Source organism: Convolutriloba macropyga, chromosome 12 (genome assembly GCF_964194025.1).
Source record: "Convolutriloba macropyga chromosome 12, txConMacr16.3, whole genome shotgun sequence".
NCBI classification, from domain to species: Eukaryota; Metazoa; Xenacoelomorpha; order Acoela; family Convolutidae; genus Convolutriloba; species Convolutriloba macropyga.
In genome coordinates this window covers 24,784,578-24,808,538 of record NC_134479.1, presented here as the reverse complement: position 1 = coordinate 24,808,538, position 23,961 = coordinate 24,784,578, and the positions used below count along the sequence as shown (strand labels likewise).

At 36.7% G+C, this 23,961-nt stretch overlaps 1 protein-coding gene across 3 annotated transcripts in view; it reads right to left on the bottom strand.

Annotated features, from left to right (window-relative positions):
- Window positions 1-23,961, bottom strand: part of LOC142350273 (frizzled-5-like) — a 52,207-nt gene that overhangs the window by 10,567 nt on the left and 17,679 nt on the right. For all 3 annotated transcript variants that reach the window (XM_075402053.1, XM_075402055.1, XM_075402054.1), the window contains one exon: window positions 4,898-5,100. In XM_075402053.1, the coding sequence (XP_075258168.1) occupies window positions 4,898-5,100 (203 nt within the window). The remainder of the gene's footprint in view (window positions 1-4,897; window positions 5,101-23,961) is intronic.

Here is a 23,961-nt window from a genome sequence, read left to right as displayed (position 1 = left end):
ATTTGGGAAAAAGTAGATAATAGGATCAAAAAAGAAAGAATGAAACGGTCTGCACAACTCAACTCCTGACACCTGAGAAACAAGTTGCAATTTTTTTATCATAATTTTGTGTATTAATCAATTTTAACATGAAAAACTTCATAAGGAAAAGTCTTCAATGGACGTTTTTTAGCCTGTACAGAGTAAATTTGTGTGTGTGTGTGTATTTGTAATTGTGTGTGTTTTTGAGTGTTTTTGTGTGTTTGTATGAGTGTGCGTGGGAGAAAAACAGAGAAAGAGAGAGAGAGAGAGAGAGAGAGAGAGAGAGAGAGATAGATAGATAGAGAGAGAGAGAGAGAGAGAGAGAGACAGAAGACAGAGTGATCTTATTGGTGAATGTGTTGTTTTGAAAGTTTGTGTATTTGGGTGTGGTTGTGCACAGGAAACAATTCAGTTGGAGTTTCTAGCGTCCATGTGCAGTTTTCTTATGTGCTCTTTTCTTTTTATCAAATTTTAATTTCCTCAACCAAGCTGATTTGTGGTCTGTACAACTCAAAACCTGAAATTTGAGGACCACGTTACATATTTTTGATCATAATTTTCTGCAATTGTTAGTTCCAAGAAAACAAAAACTTGTAGATACCAAACTGTAGAATACCATTAGTCCTGTTTTGTGTCATAAAACTGTAGATTACCAATAGTTATCATCTGCGAGTCGTAAAGACAACATTCTGTGTTCAAACGGGGGGAGACAAAATGTTAAAAGAAGAATAGAAAAAAGTATTTAACAAATGGAAATAAACTGGAGTAAAAAAGAGCAAAGTAAGGTTGACAGCATGCAAAGGAGAAACAAGAAAGTTGATTGACGAATAGTAAAAATGAAAGGAGGAACGGGATAAGTGGTAAAAGTAGATAATAGGATCAAAAAAGAAAGAGTGGAATGGTCTGTACAACTCAACTCCTGAGACCTGAGGACGAAGCTTCAAATTTTAATCATAATTTTGTGCAATTTTTATATTCAAAAAATTCAAAAAGGAAAACTCTTCTATGGCGGTTTTAAGTACGCAGAGAGTAAATGTTTTGTGAGAGAGAGAGAGAGAGAGAGAGAACGAGTGTGTGTGTGTGTGTGTGTGTGTGTGTGTGTGTGAGAGAGGGGGGGGAAGAGAGAGAGAGAGAGAGAGAGAGAGAGGAGAGAGAGAGAGAGAGAGAGAGAGAGAGAGAGAGAGAGAGAGAGATAGAGGCTGAAGAAAGTATGTTGAGATCAGTCAATGAGTAATTGAAAGTTTGGATGGTTGTATGTGAGTGTGGGCGTAGGTAATTTTTTGTGAGAGAGATAAATGGAGAGACAGAGACAGAAGACAGAGTGACCATTTTACTGAAAGAGCAGTTGAATATTTGGATGTGTGTGTGTAACTGTGTGTGTGTGTGTGTGTGTGTGTGTGTGTGTGTGTGTGTGTGTGTGTGTGTGTGTGTGTGTGTGTGTGATTTTATATGTGTGGGAGTGTGCGCAGGGGTAAGAGAAAGAGAGAGAGAGAGAGAAAGAGAGAGAGAGAGAGAGAGAGAGAGAGAGACAGAGCAGAGAGAGAGAGAGAGAGAGAGAGAGAGAGAGAGAGAGAGAGAGAGAGAAAGAGAGATAGACAAAGAAATCGAGATGGAGAGAGAGAGAGAGAGACAGAAGACAGAGTGACCTTATTAGTGAATGTGTAGATGAAAATTTGGATGTGAGTATGTTCGTGCGGGTATGCACAGGAAACAATTCAATTGTTCACGAAGTTTCTAGCGTTCATGTGCAGTTTCATATCTGCTATTTTCCTTTTATAGAATTTGAATTTCAGCAACCAAGCTGACTTGAGGTCTGTACAACTCAACTCCTGAAACCTGAGGACCAAGCTATGAAACTTTGATCATAATTTTGTGCAATTGTTGTTTCTAACAGAATAAAAACATTTAGATACCCAACCTTTCGATTACCTGTTACTAATAGTTGTCATCTTCGGGTCGCAAAGACAATAATCTGCGTTAATACGCGGGAGACAAAATGTTGAAAGAAGAACAGAAAAATTTTTTCAAAAAACGGAAATAAATCTGAGTAAAAAGAAAAAGTATGAGTGACAGCATGCAAAGGAGAAGCAAGAAGACAGGAAAACAAGAAAGTTAAAAGCCCAATTGAAAAAATTGAAAGGAGGAACGGTAGATTTGGTAAAAGCAGACAATAGGACCACAAAAGAAAAAGTGGAATGATCTGTACAACTCAACTCCTAAAACTTAAGGACCAAGCTGTAAATTTTGATCATAAATTTGTGCAATTGTTATTTCTAACAGAAAAAAAACCATCAAAAAGAGGAATGTCTGTAAGGGAAATTTGAAAAACGTAGAAAGTAAATTTTTTGTGTGAGAGAGAGAGAGAGAGATAGAGAGAAAGAGATAGAGGTAGAAGAAAGGATGCTTAAATCAGACAACGAGTAATTGAAAGTTTGGATGGTTGCATGCGGGTGTGGGTGTAGATTAAATTTTGTGATAGAGACAAAAAAGAGATAAAAACAGAAGACAAAGTGATCTGTTTAATGAATGAGGAGTTGAAAGTTTGTCTGTGTGTGTGTGTGTGTGTGTTTGTTTATTTGTGTGTTAGTGTGTATGTGTTTGTATGTGTGAGTTGGAGCGTTCATGTGCAGTTTTCATATGAACTCTTTTCCTTTATAAAATTTTAATTGCTGCAAGCAAGCTGATTTGTGGTCTGTACAACTCAAATTCTGAAACCTGAGGACCAAGCTACAAATTTTTGATCATAATTTAGTGCAATTATTAATTCTAAAAACTTAAAATAAAAACTTTAAAATGGAAGAGATTATTATGGACGTTATAAACACGTAGAAGGTATTTTTGTGTGTGTGTGTGAGAGAGAGGGAGATAGAGGCAGAAGACAGAGTGACATTTGTAGTGAATGTGTAGTGGAATGTTTGATTGATTGTACGTGCGTGTGGGTGTGCACAGGAAAGAGAGAGATAGGTAAAGAGAGAGAGAGAGAGAGAGAGAGAGAGAGAAAAGAAAGAACGAAACAAATAAACACTGATCTCTCCTGTTTACAACTTAATAGGAACTTTTCTCAATTGAGAATTTCTGAATTGCTCACGGAGCATGAGAATTCATGAGCAGTTTTTACATGCGCTCTTTTCCTTAAATAAAATAAAAATTGATCTTCAGCACCACGCTCCTTGTGGTCTTTACAATTCAACTGGGGTAGGTAGGTAGGGGGAGAATTGGTAGGCGGGGAAGAGGATATGTAGGGGACGAGTCGGTAGGTGGGGGGGAAGGGCAGATAGATGGGAGAGAGTAGAGGGGGTAAGGGGGGCAAGTCGGTAGGTGTGGGTCTGTGTCTTAGATAAACAGAAGTGACTTATATAGGCTCAAAAATTCTCAAATTCACCTCTTCACCTTGAATATTATCAGCAGTTTTTCATTACCATACATTACAAACTTAGCTACTGTTAAACTCCAAATTTCGAAAATCGAATTCAACTGTCAAAAACCGAGGAAGCGAAAGAAGCGAATTTTCAAGTCAGGAAGAAACTTGCTCTAGCTAACATAATCATGTAGAATACCAATAGTCCTCTTCGGGTAGTAAAAACCAATAGATTAATAATAGTTATCATCTTCGAGTCGTAAAGAAAACAACCTGTGTTCATACAAGGAGACAAAATGTTGAATGAAGAATGGAAAAACTTAAATACAAAAAGTGAAAATAAACTCGAGTAAAACAGAACAAAGTATGAGTAGCAGCAAGCAAAACAAGAAAGTTAAATGCCTATTTGAAAAAAAATGAAAGCAGGAACGGTAGATTTGGTAAAATTAGATAATAGGCTCAAAAAAGAAAGAGTGGAATGGTCTGTACAACTCATCTCCTGAAACCTGAGGACCAAGCTGCAAATTTTTTATCATAGTTTGGTGCAATTATTAATTCTAACAGAAAAACTTCAAAATGGACGAGTCTTTTATCGACGTTTTGAACTCGTAGAAGTTAAATTTTCTATCTGGAACTTAAGCTCAAGCAAAAATTTAATGCGCCACTGGTTGTCCACTGTTTCTTTGAAAGGATCGTCTGCAGTCAATAACCGAGGTTAAGATTCTAAGATCTACTAAAAACATGTAAGGTAGAAACTCAGTACAAAAGGTCGCAAGCTATGTTTATGTAGGGTAAGGGAGCAATTTCGCATCGCTGAAATTTTTTTTGGAAAGACTCAATTTGTCTACAGCTTTACTAGAGTGCCTAACTATGTAATTGAAGTCAATATTCATCCACCTTTTCACTTTATGAGTCCTGCCATGAAGTTAAAAGGCCTCGATTAGGGATACGATTTTATACAGTTTTTTAATGATGTGGCCCATATCTCATCGGCTTTGCGAGTTGATGTGAATCTATTTCACAACTGCACAAGAGATCAATTTACCACTTCGGTATCAATAAATCATTTTTATAACATCAAGTCGAGATGTTCAGATCTGAACATCTCGACTTGATGTTATAAAAGACGAGATGTTCAGATCTGAAAACCAGATGCCGCATCGGTCGACCGATGCGGCATCTGGTCAGACACACCTGCGCTTTGTGCTATCGAATCATCTGGACAGGAACGTTTTCGAGCGTACCAATGTCTCGAAAAAGGTCTGAAACTAGTCTGGGATGATCTGATCAGAAGCTGAATCGAGCGTATACAGGTCTGATCAGAGGACGATTCAAACGCACGAAAGTTTGATCAGATGAGGCTCTCGAACGGGTTAGATTGATCAGATGGTACTTCAATTCGGATACCTTGGATACCATTGTATTATTGAACCAAAAGATCAAAGAAAAATTTACAATAATGTCTATGACTATTTCGGCATATTGGGTATTTTGGCATCGGATAGAAACTCATCCTACCTTGGGCGTCTCAAATCGATTCATTGGGTTTGGAACTTCCACACAAATTGGTCGCAAGATGGCGCAGAACAGCCTCATAAAACTAGTTGAACATTGTTCACGGATGTTGATGATTGACAAATCGTAGAGCCAATCAGGAACGTAGTTCATGTACGTTTCGTGTCCGAAGAAGTTTTTTTCGTACGTCTCGTTCCATCCAATCCCTGCAGAATAGAGTTTAATTTCATCGATTTTGCTCAATTTGCGTGGCAATCAAAACGAGACAGCCCATAATCCCCTCAGCGCTAAAGATGGAGTTTAATTCTTTCTTCGCTTTTTTAAAAAAAGTGAAGTAGTCTTGATTTACTTAAATTTTGCTGATTGTTCTAATTGATCTCGCTAATGTAACGTACGCTTTCATGGGGACAATAGAGACGAGAAATGAAGTTAAATGCGCACAACACAAAAGGTTGCCGCTTTCGTTGAACCGCATTCAGAAAAAAAAGTGGTTTTCAAAAACACAATTTAAAATAGGATGTTTTTTTTTGATAAAAAGCAGGAAACGTTGTTTTTTTTTTGTTTTTTGAGTCTGTTTGTTCATTTTTCGAGCTAGTAATGGCTGCTGTTGACGCTTTCCAGGTGTATGTTTTCGATATCTTTTCGTTATAAACTCCAACTAAACTTTCTGGAGCGCAGAGAGTCCACTCAACTCATGTGAAGTAGCGTAGTCGCTTTAATTTTAATAGCAGAAGGAGAAAAGAGCCGAATGTAAACTGCATTAAGCTTGACGCAGCCAAAATAAAAATATCATTAACAGCGAGGACGAGACCTGACACAGATCAAAAACTATGTCAGAAATCCCCAAAACATAAATTTAAAACGATTACCCGGACTTTGGTCGCAGTGGGTTTCAGCGCTGTACAATTGATTTTCAATTGTAATCATTACTGTACCAGACAAATAGCAGTATAAATACTTTTGCCAGTCTGCCCAGAGTCGATTAAGAAACATCCCAGTCTGTTTTTTCTCTTCGCAGCATCATTTACATTATTGGTTAACACTGCACAGAATGTCTCAGATCAGACTGTACATACGAAGAACTAACAGACTGTACATAGCAAATTTTAAAAATTTCGAATGACTGATATCATGCTTGAAACTTTCAACGTGTCGATACCCGGAGCTGCAATCTAGCTGAACTTCTACAACTACACTACAAATAACTGACACATCGACTTCCACCGACTTCCGCCGACCTCCGCCGACTTCCGACATCCGCCAACTTCCACCGACCTCCGCCGACTTCCACCGACTTCCGACCTCCGCCGACTTCCACCGACCTCCGCCGACTTCCACCGACTTCCGACCTTCGCCGACTTCCACCGACCTCCGCCGACTTCCACCGACTTCCGACCTCCGCCGACTTCCACCGACCTCCGCCGACTTCCGACCTCCGCCGACCTCCACCGAGTTCCGACCTCCGCCGACCTCCACCGACTTCAGCCGTTTCTACCTGATTGATGTAAATGCAGCAGTGTATTTATGTTAGCCTTTTTCCTGTGTTTGAATAGTAGACTCAATGGTCTTCATATGTTGTGTATTTCAGATTTGATTGAGACTTGTAATTGATATTTGTGTTTGTTGAACTGACTTTGATTTGATTGAATTGTGTATCAAGAAGATGGAACAGGTTGTTATTACGGTTGAGTTACACGAGTCGATTATGAAATGCAGGCAGGAACTTATGTTTGTAGTTGCGGATCCGAAAGAGAAGTCGTGCCATGGAATTCTAACAGTAAGGAAGGTGTTCGATATCGATAACGAACGAATGGATCTTGTACGCAATTTGCGGAAAAAACGGGCACCTGCGAGTAGTGTAGTGGTGGTGAATGAACGCAAGGGGAGGCGATTTGAATGCGGGTTTTGTGAGTATGAATCACGTGCGCAGTATATCACTGCAAGGCACCTTGCCCGCGTTCACCAAAAAAGCATCAGGCCTACGAAATGTAATCTTTGCCCATTCAAAACTATCTATTCTGCAAATTTAAAGACACATCATCAAAGGGTTCATAATTCTGTTAATTTGAGATTGAGGTGTGAGTGGGGGTCAAAGTCGTCGGGACCAAAGTCGGGGTCAAAGTCTTCGGGATCAAAGTCGGGGTCAAAGTCTTCGGGATCAAAGTCGGGGTCAAAGTCTTCGGGATCAAAGTCGGGGTCAACAAGCGTAAAGTCATCTACAAAATCATCATCATCTTCAGTTGTTCACTTGAATTAGTTGTTGACGGTACTTGTTTTTTACTTCTTTGTTTTACTTTATTTTGTTTACTGGATTACGTGGTTACTTTCGTTTTAATCGCCATTAACCGTTGCTTATTCTAATTGCTCATAAATCGCGCTCTTAATGATCTTCTCTTATTCTCTTATTCTAATGTTGTTCTAATTTGCTTATCATTTATCGCATTTGGATCGGGATCTTGAAAAAATTTCTTGTACTAAGTTCTTCGAGACTCTGAAATCTGCCTTTTTTCGGACTGAAAACTAAATGGAAAAAATCGCTTAGCATAGGTTCTTACTCTGTCGGCTTTGCAGTATTCTTATGTTGCAGTATTCAGGCTTTGCAGTATTCAGGCATTCAATTAAAATTGACTTAATTGAGCTTATCCAGGGTGGTAGAGATTGTCCATGTCTTGTGCTTTTTGCTGCAATTTGTTCAATTGTTCGCTTATTCACTTATTCTTTCATTCTAATGTTGTTCTAATTTGCTTATCATTTATCGCATTTGGATCGGGATCGACCATATTTAACAGGGAGGAACTGTTCCATTTAATCATGTTATACACGTTATCAAAATTTAGTGCTCATAACGTACTCCCTCACTCGTGTTAATTATACCATAAGGGGGGATGTTATACAAGTGATCAAAATTTAGTGCTCATAACGTACTCCCTTACTCGTGTTAGTTATACCATAAGGGGGGAAGGTAGTGGGGGGATATAACGGGAAACACACCTTAAGCTAACAAAAACAAAGATTAATATAATTTGAATGATAGAATTGGATATTCAAGTTTAAGTAAAAATGAAACAGTTCCAACAGGGTTCAGAAGCAATATTAATGTCGTCAAAAGAAGAAAGTAACGATTTAAACAGCAAACCTAGTCAGTCAATATGCTTCTCACAGCTGCTAGTCAAACTGGAAAGCCCAAGCTTTCTTTTTTCGAAGATTTCGCCCTTGCCGGAGCTGCTGCAATAATCTCAAAGACAGCTGCTGCTCCCATCAGAAGAGTCAAATTGCTTTTACAGAACCAAGATGAGATGATCAAAGCTGGAAGTTATTGATTGTGTCTTATCAAGTTATTGATTGTGTCTTATGTGTCTTTTGAAGATTGTGTCAATAATCTTCAATTCTTACGTTTCTTTTACCGATTCAAACTTGCGTTCGCGTTGAGATAGTTTGTATGTGTTTAATCAATAAACTGAATCGAATACACACTCGTATTGTGGTACTGACGGCTGGTTAGTGGTAATAACTTACATGGTTATAACAACTTCACGATTGAGCCTTGCAGACGTGCGTATTTATAACCGCGTCTGATTTATAACTAGTTTCCGTTTAATTAATTGATCGACCCGCTAAAAATTTGTTCTGTCTTATGAAGTTATTGAAGTTATTGATTGTGTCTGGAAGTTATTGATTCCGTTATTGATTGTATTAGATACTTTCAAACGCAAACTCTTAATTTTGCGATTTAAGCTCTCTTCAAACCCAACAAAAAAGATCCTTACGTAGTCAACTTCAGTAAGAACATTGCTAGCCGTGACTTCGGCTTGTACGATACATTGAAGAGAACGCCAACTTGGGAGAACTTCTTGGGAGAGAACGCCAACTTATTGCTGTCTTCTGCTTGGGATACGGTGTGACGGTGACTGCAGGACCCATAGATACCCCATAGATACCATTAGACGACATCTGGACAATGATGATGATGACATCTGGACAAGCTGTCAAGTATAAGCGATCAATTGACTGTGCGATGCAGATTATGAAGAATGAAGGATTCATGTCCATGATGAAGGGAGCCGGAGCTATCATTTTGAGGGGAGTGGCTGGAGCTGGTGTATTGGCTGGTTTTGATCAATTCAATGAGTCTGAAGAAAATGAGCTGAAAGTCGTTAGCCGGAGCGAGCGATCTCATCGTAGCACAATTGTCAATAGAATTAACTGAGCCATAACTATGTACATGAGTGGTGTTAATGAGTGGTGCTAATGAGTGGTGTTAATTGTTGTAACTCAATCTGTAATTCAACCTTCCGGAATTGAATTTAATCTTCCGGTAGTCATTCAGTCTTCTACTTCTCCCAACCCCCCCATCAATTCTTTGGGGGAAACTATCTGTTTGTTAAATATGGAATCTCTGTCTGCACCGTTTCGAGCTTAGCTAACAACCTCTCGAGTCACTACACGCAATGGCTATCAAGTCTCACCACCAGCCACCGTGGCACCTCCGTTCCAGATCCACGTGCAGTGTTCAGAAACTGCCAGAGACGCTGCCTAATGTCTCTGATGTGATCGTCAGCTACGAAATGAAAATAATGTTGTTCATAGCGGTCAAAAAAAGACTAATTACCTTTAAGCTAATTTTATTTCAGATATTGTCTTGAATCAGCTTGTGCGCTAGAAATACTCAACGCAGTTATTCAAAAATGTCACAAGAGTCAAAAAGAGTACGAATCGTTCAACAAATTCCAGCTACACGAGAAAGTAATAATGCGGCACCAAGGAGTATGTCAGTTCAAGTCCAGCAAATAGTACTTATCAGCCTTCAGTCGTAACAAATTCTGGTAGTTATCAGTTCGAAGGACGAGCAATTTCTAGTAGTTATCATTTTGATGGTGGAGCAACTTCTACGAGTTATCAGCCAGTTCATTTATAGGAAAAAAATGGCAATGCTTGGGAAGACAATTTAGGCAATGCTCGGGAAGAGGCAGCGCCAATGTTAGTTTTTATTTAATTTTGTTACGTTTTAGTATTTACTAATATATATATATATATATATATATATATATATATATATATATATATATATATATGTGTGTGTGTGTGTGTGTGTGTGTGTGTGTGTCTTTATATTTAGATACGGTTCTGATTTGTTGCCATTTGTTGGGTCGTTATAAAGCTATAAAACAACTGGGCTTGAAATTGTCCATTTTTTGTGAAATATTAAATGTCCAGATTTTCGTGCGTTCACCAGGCGGAAAAAAATTACCTGCTATAGTTTTATAAATATTTTGGTTTTACAAATAACATTAATTTCCTATTGTCCGCTGAGTGAAGGCCGAACGTTCATTTTCTTATTAACAGCCGCAAAGCGATTGCTGGGGCTATTATTGGGCTTTTTTATTTCGTCGTCGCGATTTTGTTACGACCATATGACGTCACAACCACTTCAAATTTGCTTTTTGTTCATTAGTTCATGCAATTTCAACTGAAGTGCGTGTGTGACGTCATTTTTTGGTCTTTGTGGAGCTAGTTTTTTTGCTCATTTGCGTGATTAAGTTTTTGGTCACACTTGATTTACCTCACTCGCAAAAATGACTTCCTCACTTTGAAGTTGACTGTTACTTACTTTACTTTAGAGATAAGGTCAAATGGGTGTGTGTCACACTAAATGAAGGTTATTTGAGAGCAGCTAATATAGGCAGCAATAACTTATACAGGTTTTTATCAAAATGTAACATATCAGCCTTCAATGAAAAGACAATTTTTTGGTCTGTTTTTTTTTGAGACTACAGATCTACAAATTCATTGCGGCTAATTTCTATTATCACTAAACATTTTTTTATTATCACTACCATTATTATTGTAGTTTTGCTATTTTTCTAAATGATTTTTTAGTCGCAAGAAAGTAGACCACAAAGAAGTAATCGGGGACTAAGTGCGAACGATCGAAAACTAGCAGCAGTAGCTTTAGAGATCATCAAGCAGCAACTCCAAAACAAGTTTTGGTTGGTGTACTTCGAAGATCAAAAATGCAGCGTAGTTTGGTCACGATGTGATTCTATTTGCATGGAGATACGAGAGCGTCGCTACATAAAAGTGAGAGTTTCTTTGAATCAAAATTTACTTAAACGAATTTTTCTAAAGAAACGTTTTTCTAGCTGGATGATTATGTGAACATAAAATGGATCAAAAAGAATCCTAAAACCAAGTCGTATGTGTGGACGGCATTAGTTCTTGCAGTTGGACATGAGAGATTTTGTTATGAGCACATGAGAGACGCGTGCGTTCAAATAAAAAACGCTGAAGGAAATACGAGCTGTCAGCCTCAAATAAACGTGCCGGTAGATCCAGACTTAACTGTTCACGAAGATATTGACCAAATCTTGATCAGTCAAAACGTTTGGCCACAGGGTTCCCGACGGAAATTGGAGTTAGCTCAAAAAAGTGGCAACGAAAACGTCGCTCCCCACGGAGAAGAGGTCAATGATGCTGAGCAGAGTCCTCATGCTCAACTTTTTGTGTTGCTGGATCCTCAAGACGTTTCAAAAACCCTAAGTGAGATTCAAGAGAATGAAGAACCGGACTGCTGCGTGATAGCAAAAACTCAGGTTTAGTTTGATTGTATTTCAGTCTGAATTTTTTTTTTGCATAGAATGTTTCTTGTTTTAAGAAAAATTGTGAAGCCGAGTCAGTCGATCCTGCTGCGCCGAAGATAGTTTCGTCGACTCCAGGAAACTGCAAAAAAGTCAAAAGGGCCAAAACAATAAACCCTGGCGAGGCAACGGAATTAAAGCAACGAAAAATTGATCGTGAGGCGTCAGATTCAATAAAGGCGGCAGCGGACAAAATCATGGAGGCCGCGCAGTTGATCATCAATTGCATGAGTGAATTACGACCGGAACTTAAGGCGATTTCCAATCGCAATTACCGAGATATTCAGATCTCAACGAATGCTGTTAAGCAATTGGTTAGTACGAAATTTATCTCATTATGATGTTGGCTGGTTGTATGATTTTACTTGCGTGCTGTTGAGATTTTTTGCTTTTTTAATTAGTTTAGACATGAGAGTTTGGTATTGATTTCTTTAGACGGCGGAGGTCTCAAAACTGGGTGTCCTGCTTCCAATAGGTAAAAGCTTTCCAGAGAGTGATAATCCATTGCTTCCCATAACAACTGGACTAGGAACAGGGAAAGACCTGGCACTAGTAGGTGGTTCAACACCACAACTCATTGGCAGAAATGCTTGCAAACTTCTGTGGACAACAGAAGAGATTAAACTCCACATGCTGCCCCTAAGGAAAAACAGAGGCAGGGGGCAGTCACTCGAACTGACTTCTCCCCAGTTAGGAAGGAGCTTTTCAAAGGTTTGCGTACCGTGAGCACAAGAAAGTTTCTGTAATTCAGTAGACTAAGTTGGTGAATAATTGTTCCGAACACTAATCTGCATTCCATTAGTCTTGAACTTTTATCTTTTTTACTATTTACTTTTTATCTTTTATATTACTTTTTCGATGACTTTTTTGGGATTTAGATCTGTTCCGGTTGAAGTTTGATAACAAGTGGGTCCTCATGTACGAGCTGGCCAAGGTGAGCGTAAACATCAGGGCAAACGAAATCAAATCAATCGAACGCCGTAGTGGTGATCAGGGTGGCAATATTGGAACATCTGACACTTGTGACGGTGATAGCGGAAATTATTTAGATAACATTGCAGCGACAACTGTAAGCAACTACTACGATGGAGACCGTAGCAATGAGCATGAGCAATTAGCGTATCAATTAGAAATCCAAAAGGATCAGAGAATTTCAAGTAAATTGATACGAAACGAAAAATCCCTCTTCCTCTTGTTTTTGATTTTGCTTTTATTATTTGAATCGCTAGAGATAATGATGAAGTATCAGTCGTTTAGTTGGCTTTTTTGTGTTCACCAAATTACTACCTCCTACTTTGTTCATTCCAGTGTTTCCTCTCTCTGAGATTTCAAAAAGTTGCTTCAAGTGCCTTGTATTTAAAGGCGGTAAAGTTAAAAATTTTGAGTTAGTTATGTTGCGGTTATAAGTTCGACTTAAACGTTGTGTACTATTTGTCTGTTCGGAAAGTTTTCTTAATTTAATTGGTTTTGTTTTTGTTTTCATTCAACTGAGTCCCAAAGGCAATCTTCGTCATTTTTAACTAAAAACTCTTTGATGGTTTCCGTTTTTTTTTGAAATTATGTTTTAAAAAATTTGAAGTTCGACATTACCATTTCTCTTGCTTTTTTAGAGGTGATGCTGCCAAAAAAAGTAGAATGGTCGGTTTTGGCGCAATGCGATTTGTTTGCTGTACAAAGATTGGTTGAAACGCCAGACCGGCCCGCGATGAAGACCATTGAACCTATGCTGGAAACAATTTTTGAGCGGAAATTAAAGAAAGAAGCCAAGTGGAAAAACACGTATGATGCTATTACTAGGTCTTACAAAGAACTCTCTCCCATTTTTGAAATCCAGCATGATCGTTTTGGTGGTTATCGGCTCATATGCAAAAGGAAAACCTTTTTAAGACCCCCAGCTGTTATGAGGAGAAATCCTGTGGGTTTTGTTGCCGCGATACCTAATGGAGTCGTTACTGATCTATCCGTAATGTCTTCCGAACGTACCGGAGAGCAACTGCTTTTGCTGGGACCCGTAAGGTTTGTGAATTCTGACTGTACTCCAAATTGTAAGTACGATTTCACAAGTGATTCTGGCATAGTTCAATTGAAAGTGAAACGACGCATAAGCCCTGGTGACGAGTTGTTCGTAAAATACGGCCCCGAATTCTTCGAATTCAACAGTTGTCTCTGCAGGACTTGCGAAATCTCAAAAACTGATAACTTATTATTCGAAGTTACCTTTGATTTGCTGCTTGGTGACCTAATAACTGATATTGCTGACGAAGAACTCTTGAGTTTAAGATCTGAAACTGTGGAAAGTCCTGTATACATTACTGAAGAGCCTGTACTTAAGAAAAGAAGGATCAGGGGACGTGAATTGATTGAAATACTTAACGCTGTTACAAGTAGTCCTCTAAGAACAGAAAATTCACCCAAAATCGCTTCTGATGAGTCATCTATGTCATGTGCTGACACCGAATCTGTCCAAAAGTCTGAAGATGAGTCTCCAACAAGTAGTTATGTTTTAACAGATTCTGACTGTGATGTAGGCAGCGAAAAGTTTTCTCCTTCAATCAAGGGGATATTTCCCGTACCAAACATTGTTTACCCCTCTTTAGAAAAATCTGGTGGAGCCGGGGAGGATTTGGAAGTGCCTCCAGATATGCCCGATCTATCAGACTCCGAGATTTCTTTTCCCCATTGTACTGAAGAAACATCGAGTTCGGCAACAGAAAAACTTTTTGACGGTAGCGAACTAACAGCTGAAGAAGCTGCGATCTTGACTGATTTATTGTGTTCTCGGTTTAATCTCTCGGATGTGTGTGCTTCTTCTGTTCACAGTTTGATAAAAGCTTTTCTTCCGTCTGATAATTGTTTTCTTCTGGTTACTCTCATATTAAGAAAATCAAACAGAATTTTTAAGAGCAAATACGCTGCTTTCGCAAAAAAGAGCGCTATTCTTTTTGTGTACTGAACTTCAGATTTCAATTGCGCTTTTTGGTTCAGAAAAATTTGCCAGCCATTTTCAAACATTCAGTAAATCGACAAAGGGAGCCAAACTCAGATTTCAACTCCAATGTCTTTCCTTTTGTGAAAAAAGACAACAAGGGTGCAATCAAAATCAGTTTAGTTTTTTTCTCTGACGGAGAACCATGAGGAAAAAATTGTGGGCCATTTGGGTTCAAATTGCCGATTTGCCCCCTCGTCTTAGGATGTCCCAGAACAATATTGTTCTGGCAGCGCTATTCGTTGGTGGAGGTCAACCCGATTGGTTTGAAATTGTTCCGTTTGTGAAGGGAGAACTGCTATCTTCTGTAGAGGTTTATGACAGCGTTGATAATTGTACTATCAGTGTATCCTTTAAAGTTCGGCTGTTAGTATCTGATCTTGGCGCGAAAAGCCATATTCTCAATATGTTCAAGTTCAATTGCTATTACGGATGCCATTATTGCACTGTGCCCGGAAAAACGATAGGAAAAACCCATTCCTATTATCCATCGGACCAGTGTGGTGATGTACGGGAACAATCAGTAAATAATAACTTCATAAAATTAACCGAAGTTTTTGGAGCTGATACGCTCTATAATGTTGCTGGTGTTAAATGTAGAAGTGCATTTTACTCAATAATTGATGGCCTTCCACTTACCGCGCCAATTGATTATATGCACTGTGTGTTACTTGGTGTTTTCCCTGACCTTCTGCGGCTTTGCTTTAAAGAACTGAACACTGAAGAAAAAATCAAAATTAAAATTGTTGTTTCTAACATGTGCTGCCCTAGAGAAATGGTCGCAATTTCAAGAAAGATCAGGTCTCTTGACGATATGCCTCAGTTCAAAGCGAACGAACACTTCAATTGGATTTTTTATATAAGTCCTATTGTATTTATGAACAGACTTCCCTCTTTTTTGTTCTCGCATCTTTCGAAATTGGATTTTGGTATCCGTCTGCTGTTAGAATCCAGCTGCGAAGCTACAACTAGAATTTCAGAAAAGCTTCTCAATGAGTTTTGCGAGGAAATTGTATCAGTTCATATGGGAAATGAGAAAATTGAAACTATCAATGTACATTGTCTGAGACATTTTGCAGACCAGGTCAGGATATTTGGGCCTCTCTGCTGCTACTCTGCTATGAGTTTTGAGGCCGCCAACACATTACTTTCGCAGCATTTTAGTGGATCGCATTCAGAAGCTGATATCATATGTAGACGATTTTTACAGCGTCAAAAATTAGCTCAAAAAGAAGTTTTTAACCCGAAATTGAAAACCCTTTTCGACAAATTTGTTGGATGCTCAAACGTCGCTGATGAATGTTATGACAATGAGTTCCGTGAGACAGAAGCGCTCAAATAAGGACGAAAACAATACCCTGACGGGAAATTTTTCAATCGGGTGACAATAAAAAATGTTTACTTTGACTGCAAAGCTTACAAAAGATCCAGGCTGGGAAATTGCTATGTTTACTTCTTCGATGAAAATGAAGAAAAATTTGGCCAAATAGAGTATTTTGTAAAATTTCCCAATCGTCATTTCCCTGACAAACTAATGGCCAGCGTTAGAAGTTTTGATGTTGTTGAAAAAATTGGATTCTTTAAAGGCGTCTTCTACTCAGTTTCTGAAGGCACAAATAAAAAACTTGTTCCAGTATCTTCGCTCCGTAAAGTATTTCACTTTAAGGATTTTTCAATACGAAAACCACATCAATTGAACAGAAGTTTTATGGTGAAATTGTGTTCAATTTCTGAGCATTCCTAATATCTGTATGCTGGACTTAATTGGTAGAAAGCTTAAAATTTTAATGTTCTCTTTGTAATCGTTTGACTAGTTAATAAAGGGCTATGCTTTCGGATTTTTCTTTTGATAGATACTTAGCTGCTCCATTTTGCATCAAGTCACTGGACTTGCTTTGCATTTTTTTAATTCCAGTTTTTTCGTAATTACTTTCATAGTATTTAATTACTTCCTAACAGCCGCATCAAGTTACTGAACTTGCTATGCAATCAATTTAATGAGTTCATTTCCGAGTTTTCAAAATTTTATGTCGCGCCTCTGATAAATTTTTGTTTTCGTTGGAAAACTAATAATAAAAAAGGCATTAAGTCCCTGGACTTGCTTTGCATTTTTTTAATTCCAGTTCTTTTCGTAATTACTTTCATAGTATTTAATTCCTTCCTAACAGCCGCATCAAGTTACTGAACTTGCTATGCAATCAATTTAGTGAGTTCGTTTCCGAGTTTTCAAAATTCATGTCGCGCCTCTGAGAAATTTTTGTTTTCGTTGGAAAACTAATAATAAAAAAGGCATCAAGTCACTGGACTTGCTTTGCGTTTTTTTTAATTCCAGTTCTTTTTGTAATTATTTTCATAGTATTTAATTCCTTCCTAACAGCCGCATCAAGTTACTGAACTTGCTATGCAATCAATTTAATGAGTTCATTTCCGAGTTTTCAAAAGTTTATGTCGCGCCTCTGACAAAATTTTTGTTTTCTTTGGAAAACTAATAATAAAAAAGGCGTCAAGTCACTGGACTTGCTTTGCATTTTTTTAATTCCAGTTCTTTTCGTAATTACTTTCATAGTATTTAATTCCTTCCTAACAGCCGCATCAAGTTACTGAACTTGCTATGCAATCAATTTAATGAGTTCATTTCCGAGTTTTCAAAAATTTATGTCGCGCCTCTGAGAAATTTTTGTTTTCGTTGGAAAACTAATAATAAAAAAGGCATCAAGTCACTGGTTTTGCTTTGCATTTTTTTAGTTCCAGTTCTTTTTGTAATTACTCTCATAGTATTTAATTCCTTCCTAACAGACGCATCAAGTTACTGAACTTGCTATGCAATCAATTTAATGAGTTCATTTCCGAATTTTCAAAAGTTTATGTCGCGCCTATGACAAAATTTTTGTTTTCGTTGGAAAACTAATAATAAAAAAGGCCTCAAATCACTGGACTTGCTTTGCATTTTTTTAGTTCCAGTTCTTTTTGTAATTACTTTCATAGTATTTAATTCCTTCCTAACAGACGCATCAAGTTACTGAACTTGCTATGCAATCAATTTAATGAGTTCATTTCCGAATTTTCAAAAGTTTATGTCGCGCCTATGACAAAATATTTGTTTTCGTTGGAAAACTAATAATAAAAAAGGCCTCAAATCACTGGACTTGCTTTGCATTTTTTTAATTCCAGTTCTTTTCGTAATTACTTTCATAGTATTTAATTCATTCCTAACAGCCGCATCAAGTTACTGAACTTGCTATGCAATCAATTTAATGAGTTCCTTTCCGAGTTTTCCAAAATTTATGTCGCGCCTCTGAGAAATTTTTGTTTTCATTGTAAAACTAATAATAAAAAAGGCATCAAGTCACTGGACTTGCTTTGCATTTTTTTATTTCCAGGTCTTTTTGTAATTACTTTCATAGTATTTAATTCCTTCCTAACAGCCGCATCAAGTTACTGAACTTGCTATGCAATCAATTTAATGAGTTCATTTCCGAGTTTTCAAAAATTTATGTCGCGCCTCTGAGAATTTTTTGTTTTCGTTGGAAAACTAATAATAAAAAACGCATCAGGTCACTGGACTTGCTTTGCATTTTTTTAATTCCAGTTCTTTTCGTAATTACTTTCATAGTATTTAATTCCTTCCTAACAGCCGCATCAAGTTACTGAACTTGCTATGCAATCAATTTAATGAGTTCATTTCCGAGTTTTCAAAAATTTATGTCGCGCCTCTGAGAATTTTTTGTTTTCGTTGGAAAACTAATAATAAAAAACGCATCAGGTCACTGGACTTGCTTTGCATTTTTTTAATTCCAGTTCTTTTCGTAATTACTTTCATAGTATTTAATTCCTTCCTAACAGCCGCATCAAGTTACTGAACTTGCTATGCAATCAATTTAATGAGTTCATTTCCGAGTTTTCAAAAGTTTATGTTGCGCCTCTGAGAAATTTTTGTTTTCGTTGGAAAACTAATAATAAAAAAGGCATCAAGTCACTGGACTTGCTTTGCATTTTTTTTAATTCCAGTTCTTTTTGTAATTACTTTCATAGTTTTTAATTCCTTCCTAACAGCCGCATCAAGTTACTGAACTTGCTATGCAATCAATTTAACGAGTTCATTTCCGAGTTTTCAAAAATTTAGGTCGCGCCTCTGAGAAATTTTTGTTTTCGTTGGAAATTTAATAAAAAAAGGCATCAAGTCACTGGACTTGCTTTGCATTTTTTTAGTTCCAGTTCTTTTTGTAATTACTTTCATAGTATTTAATTCCTTCCTAACAGCCGCATCAAGTTACTGAAATTGCTATGCAATCAATTTAATGAGTTCATTTCCGAATTTTCAAAAGTTTATGTCGCGCCTATGACAAAATTTTTGTTTTCGTTGGAAAACTGATAATAAAAAAGGCATCAAGTCACTGGACTTGCTTTGCATTTTTTAAATTCCAGTTCTTTTCGTAATTACTTTCATAGTATTTAATTCCTTCCTAACAGCCGCATCAAGTTACTGAACTTGCTATGCAATCAATTTAATGAGTTCATTTCCGAGTTTTCAAAAGTTTATGTTGCGCCTCTGAGAAATTTTTGTTTTCGTTGGAAAACTAATAATAAAAAAGGCATCAAGTCACTGGACTTGCTTTGCATTTTTTAAGTTCCAGTTCTTTTTGTAATTACTTTCATAGTATTTAATTCCTTCCTAACAGCCGCATCAAGTTACTGAAATTGCTATGCAATCAATTTATTGAGTTCATTTCCGAGTTTTCAAAAATTTATGTCGCGCCTCTGAGAATTTTTTGTTTTCGTTGGAAAACTAATAATAAAAAACGCATCAGGTCACTGGACTTGCTTTGCATTTTTTTAATTCCAGTTCTTTTCGTAATTACTTTCATAGTATTTAATTCCTTCCTAACAGCCGCATCAAGTTACTGAACTTGCTATGCAATCAATTTAATGAGTTCATTTCCGAGTTTTCAAAAGTTTATGTTGCGCCTCTGAGAAATTTTTGTTTTCGTTGGAAAACTAATAATAAAAAAGGCATCAAGTCACTGGACTTGCTTTGCATTTTTTTTAATTCCAGTTCTTTTTGTAATTACTTTCATAGTTTTCAATTCCTTCCTAACAGCCGCATCAAGTTACTGAACTTGCTATGCAATCAATTTAACGAGTTCATTTCCGAGTTTTCAAAAATTTAGGTCGCGCCTCTGAGAAATTTTTGTTTTCGTTGGAAATTTAATAAAAAAAGGCATCAAGTCACTGGACTTGCTTTGCATTTTTTTAGTTCCAGTTCTTTTTGTAATTACTTTCATAGTATTTAATTCCTTCCTAACAGCCGCATCAAGTTACTGAAATTGCTATGCAATCAATTTAATGAGTTCATTTCCGAATTTTCAAAAGTTTATGTCGCGCCTATGACAAAATTTTTGTTTTCGTTGGAAAACTGATAATAAAAAAGGCATCAAGTCACTGGACTTGCTTTGCATTTTTTAAGTTCCAGTTCTTTTCGTAATTACATTCATAGTATTTAATTCCTTCCTAACAGCCGCATCAAGTTACTGAACTTGCTATGCAATCAATTTAATGAGTTCATTTCCGAGTTTTCAAAAATTTATGTCGCGCCTCTGAGAAATTTTTGTTTTCGTTGGAAAACTAATAAAAAAAAGGCATCAAGTCACTGGACTTGCTTTGCATTTTTTTAATTCCAGTTCTTTTTGTAATTACTTTCATAGTATTTTTTTCCTTCCTAACAGCCGCATCAAGTTACTGAACTTGCTATGCAATCAATTTAATGTTCATTTCGGAATTTTCAAAAGTTTATGTCGCGCCTATGATAAAATTTTTGTTTTCGTTGGAAAACTAATAATAAAAAAGGCATCAAGTCAATGGACTTGCTTTGCATTTTTTTAATTCCAGTTCTTTTCGTAATTACTTTCATAGTATTTAATTCCTTCCTAACAGCCGCATCAAATTACTGAGCTTTCTATGCAATCAATTTAATGAGTTTATTTCCGAGTTTTCAAAAATGTATGTCGCGCCTCTGAGAAATTTTTGTTTTCGTTGGAAAACTAATAAAAAAAAGGCATCAAGTCACTGGACTTGCTTTGCATTTTTTTAATGCAATTCTTTTCGTAATTACTTTCATAGTATTTAATTCCTTCCTAACAGCTGCATCAAGTTACTGAACTTGCTATGCAATCAATTTAATGAGTTCATTTCTGAGTTTTCAAATATTTATGTCGCGCCTATGAGAAATTAATGTTTTCATTTAAAAACTGAGAAAAAAGGCATCAAGTCACTGGGCTTGCTTTGCATTTTTTTAATTCCAGTTGTTTTCGTAATTATTTTCATAGTATTTAATTCCTTCCTAACATCCGCATCAAGTTACTGAACTTGCTATGCAATCAATTTAGTGAGTTCATTTCCGAGTTTTCAAAAATGTATGTCGCGCCTCTGAGAAATTTTTGTTTTCGTTGGAAAACTAATAAAAAAAAGGCATCAAGTCACTGGACTTGCTTTGCATTTTTTTCATTCCAGTTCTTTTCGTAATTACTTTCATAGTATTTAATTCCTTCCTAACAGCCGCATCAAGTTACTGAACTTGCTATGCAATCAATTTAATGAGTTCATTTCTGAGTTTTTAAAAATTTATGTCGCGCCTATGAGAGATTAATGTTTTCATTTAAAAACTGAGAAAAAAAGGCATCAAGTCACGGGGCTTGCTTTGCATTTTTTTAATTCCAGTTCTTTTCGTAATTACTTTCATAGTATTTAATTCCTTCCTAACAGCCGCATCAAGTTACTGAGCTTGCTATGCAATCAATTTAACGAGTTCATTTCCGAGTTTTCAAAGATGTATCTCGCGCCTCTGAGAAATTTTTGTTTTCGTTGGAAAACTAATAAAAAAGGCATCGAGTCACTGGACTTGCTTTGCTTTTTTTAAATTCCAGTTCTTTTCGTAGTTAGTACCATAGTAGTTAATTCCTTCCTTACAGCTGCATCAAGTTACTGAACTTGCTATGCATTTTTTAAATTCCAGTTCTTTTTGTAATTACTTTCATAGTATTTAATTCCTTCCTAACAGCCGCATCAGGTTACTGAACCTGCTATGCAATCATTTTAATGAGTTCAATTCCGAATTTTCAAAAGTTTATGTCGGGCCCCTGACTAATTTTTGTTTTCGTTGGAAAACTAATAACAAAAGCCATCGAGTCACTGGACTTGCTTTGCTTTTTTTAATTCCAGTTCTTTTCGTAGTTAGTCTCATAGTAGTTAATTCCTTCCTAAAAGCCGCATCAAGTTACTGAACTTGCTATGCAATCAATTTAATGAGTTCATTTCTGAGTTTTCAAAAATTTATGTCGCGCCTATGAGAAATTAATGTTTTCATTTAAAAACTAAGAAAATAGGCATCAAGTCACTGGGCTTGCTTTGCATTTTTTTAATTCCACTTCTTTTCGTAGTTACTTTCATAGTATTTTATTCCTTCCTAACAACCGCCTCAAGTTACTGAACTTGCTATGCAATCATTTTAATGAGTTCAATTCCGAATTTTCAAAAGTTTATGTCGCGCCCCTGACTAATTTTTGTTTTCGTTGGAAAACTAATAACAAAAAGCATCGAGTTACTGGACTTGCTTTGCTTTTTTTTTAAATTCCAGTTCTTTTCGTAGTTAGTACCATAGTAGTTAATTCTTTCCTAACAGCTGCAGCAAGTTACTGAACTTGCTATGCATTTTTTTAATTCCAGTTCTTTTTGTAATTACTTTCATAGTATTTAATTCCTTCCCAACAGCCGCATCAGGTTACTGAACTTGCTATGCCATCATTTTATTGAGTTCAATTCCGAATTTTCAAAAGTTTATGTCGCGCCCCTGACTAATTTTTGTTTTCGTTGGAAAACTAATAACAAAAGCCATCGAGTCACTGGACTTGCTTTGCTTTTTTTAATTCCAGTTCTTTTCGTAGTTAGTCTCATAGTAGTTAATTCCTTCCTAAAAGCCGCATCAAGTTACTGAACTTGCTATGCAATCAATTTAATGAGTTCATTTCTGAGTTTTCAAAAATTTATGTCGCGCCTATGAGAAATTAATGTTTTCATTTAAGAACTAAGGAAAAAGGCATCAAGTCACTGGGCTTGCTTTGCATTTTTTTAATTCCAGTTCTTTTCGTAGTTACTTTCATAGTATTTAATTCGTTCCTAACAGCCGCATCAAGTTACTGAACTTGCTATGCAATCATTTTAATGAGTTCAATTCCGAACTTTCAAAAGTTTATGTCGCGCCCCTGACTAATTTTTGTTTTCGTTGGAAAACTAATAACAAAAGGCATCGAGTCACTGGACTTGCTTTGCTTTTTTTAAATTCCAGTTCTTTTCGTAGTTAGTACCATAGTAGTTAATTCCTTCCTAACAGCTGCATCAAGTTACTGAACTTGCTATGCATTTTTTTAATTCCAGTTCTTTTTGTAATTATTTTTATAGTATTTAATTCGTTCCTAACAGCCGCATCAAGTTACTGAACTTGCTATGCAATCATTTTAATGAGTTCAATTCCGAACTTTCAAAAGTTTATGTCGCGCCCCTGACTAATTTTTGTTTTCGTTGGAAAACTAATAACAAAAGGCATCGAGTCACTGGACTTGCTTTGCTTTTTTTAATTCCAATTCTTTTCGTAGTTAATCTCATAGTAGTTAATTCCTTCCTAAAAGCCGAATCAGGTTACTGAACTTGCTATGCAATAATTTTAATGAGTTCAATTCCGAATTTTCAAAAGTTTTTATCGCGCCCCTGACTAACTTTGTTTTCGTTGGAAAACTAATAACAAAAGGCATCGAGTCACTGGACTTGCTTTGCTTTTTTAAATTCCAGTTCTTTTCGTAGTTAGTCTTATCGTAGTTAATTCCTTCCTAACAGCTGCATCAAGTTTTTGAATTTGCTATGCATTTTTTAAATTCCAGTTCTTTTTGTAATTACTTTCATAGTATTTAATTCCCTCCTAACAGCCGGATCAGGTTACTGAACTTGCTCTGCAATCATTTTAATGAGTTCAATTCCGAATTTTCAAAAGTTTATGTCGCGCCCCTGACTAATTTTTGTTTTCGCTGGAAAACTAATAACAAACGGCATCGAGTCACTGGACTTGCTTTGCTTTTTTTTTAATTCCAGTTCTTTTCGTAGTTAGTCTCATTGTATTTAGTTCCTTCCTAACAGCCGCATCAAGTTACTGAACTTGCTATGCAATCATTTTAATGAGTTCAATTCCGAATTTTCAAAAGTTCATGTCACGCCCCTGACTAATTTTTGTTTTCGTTGGAAAACTAATAACAAAAGGCATCGAGTCACTGGACTTGCTTTGCTTTTTTTAAATTCCAGTTCTTTTCGTAGTTAGTCTCATAGTATTTAATTCCTTCCTAACAGCCGCATCAAGTTACTGAACTTGCTATGCAATCATTTTAATGAGTTCAATTCCGAATTTT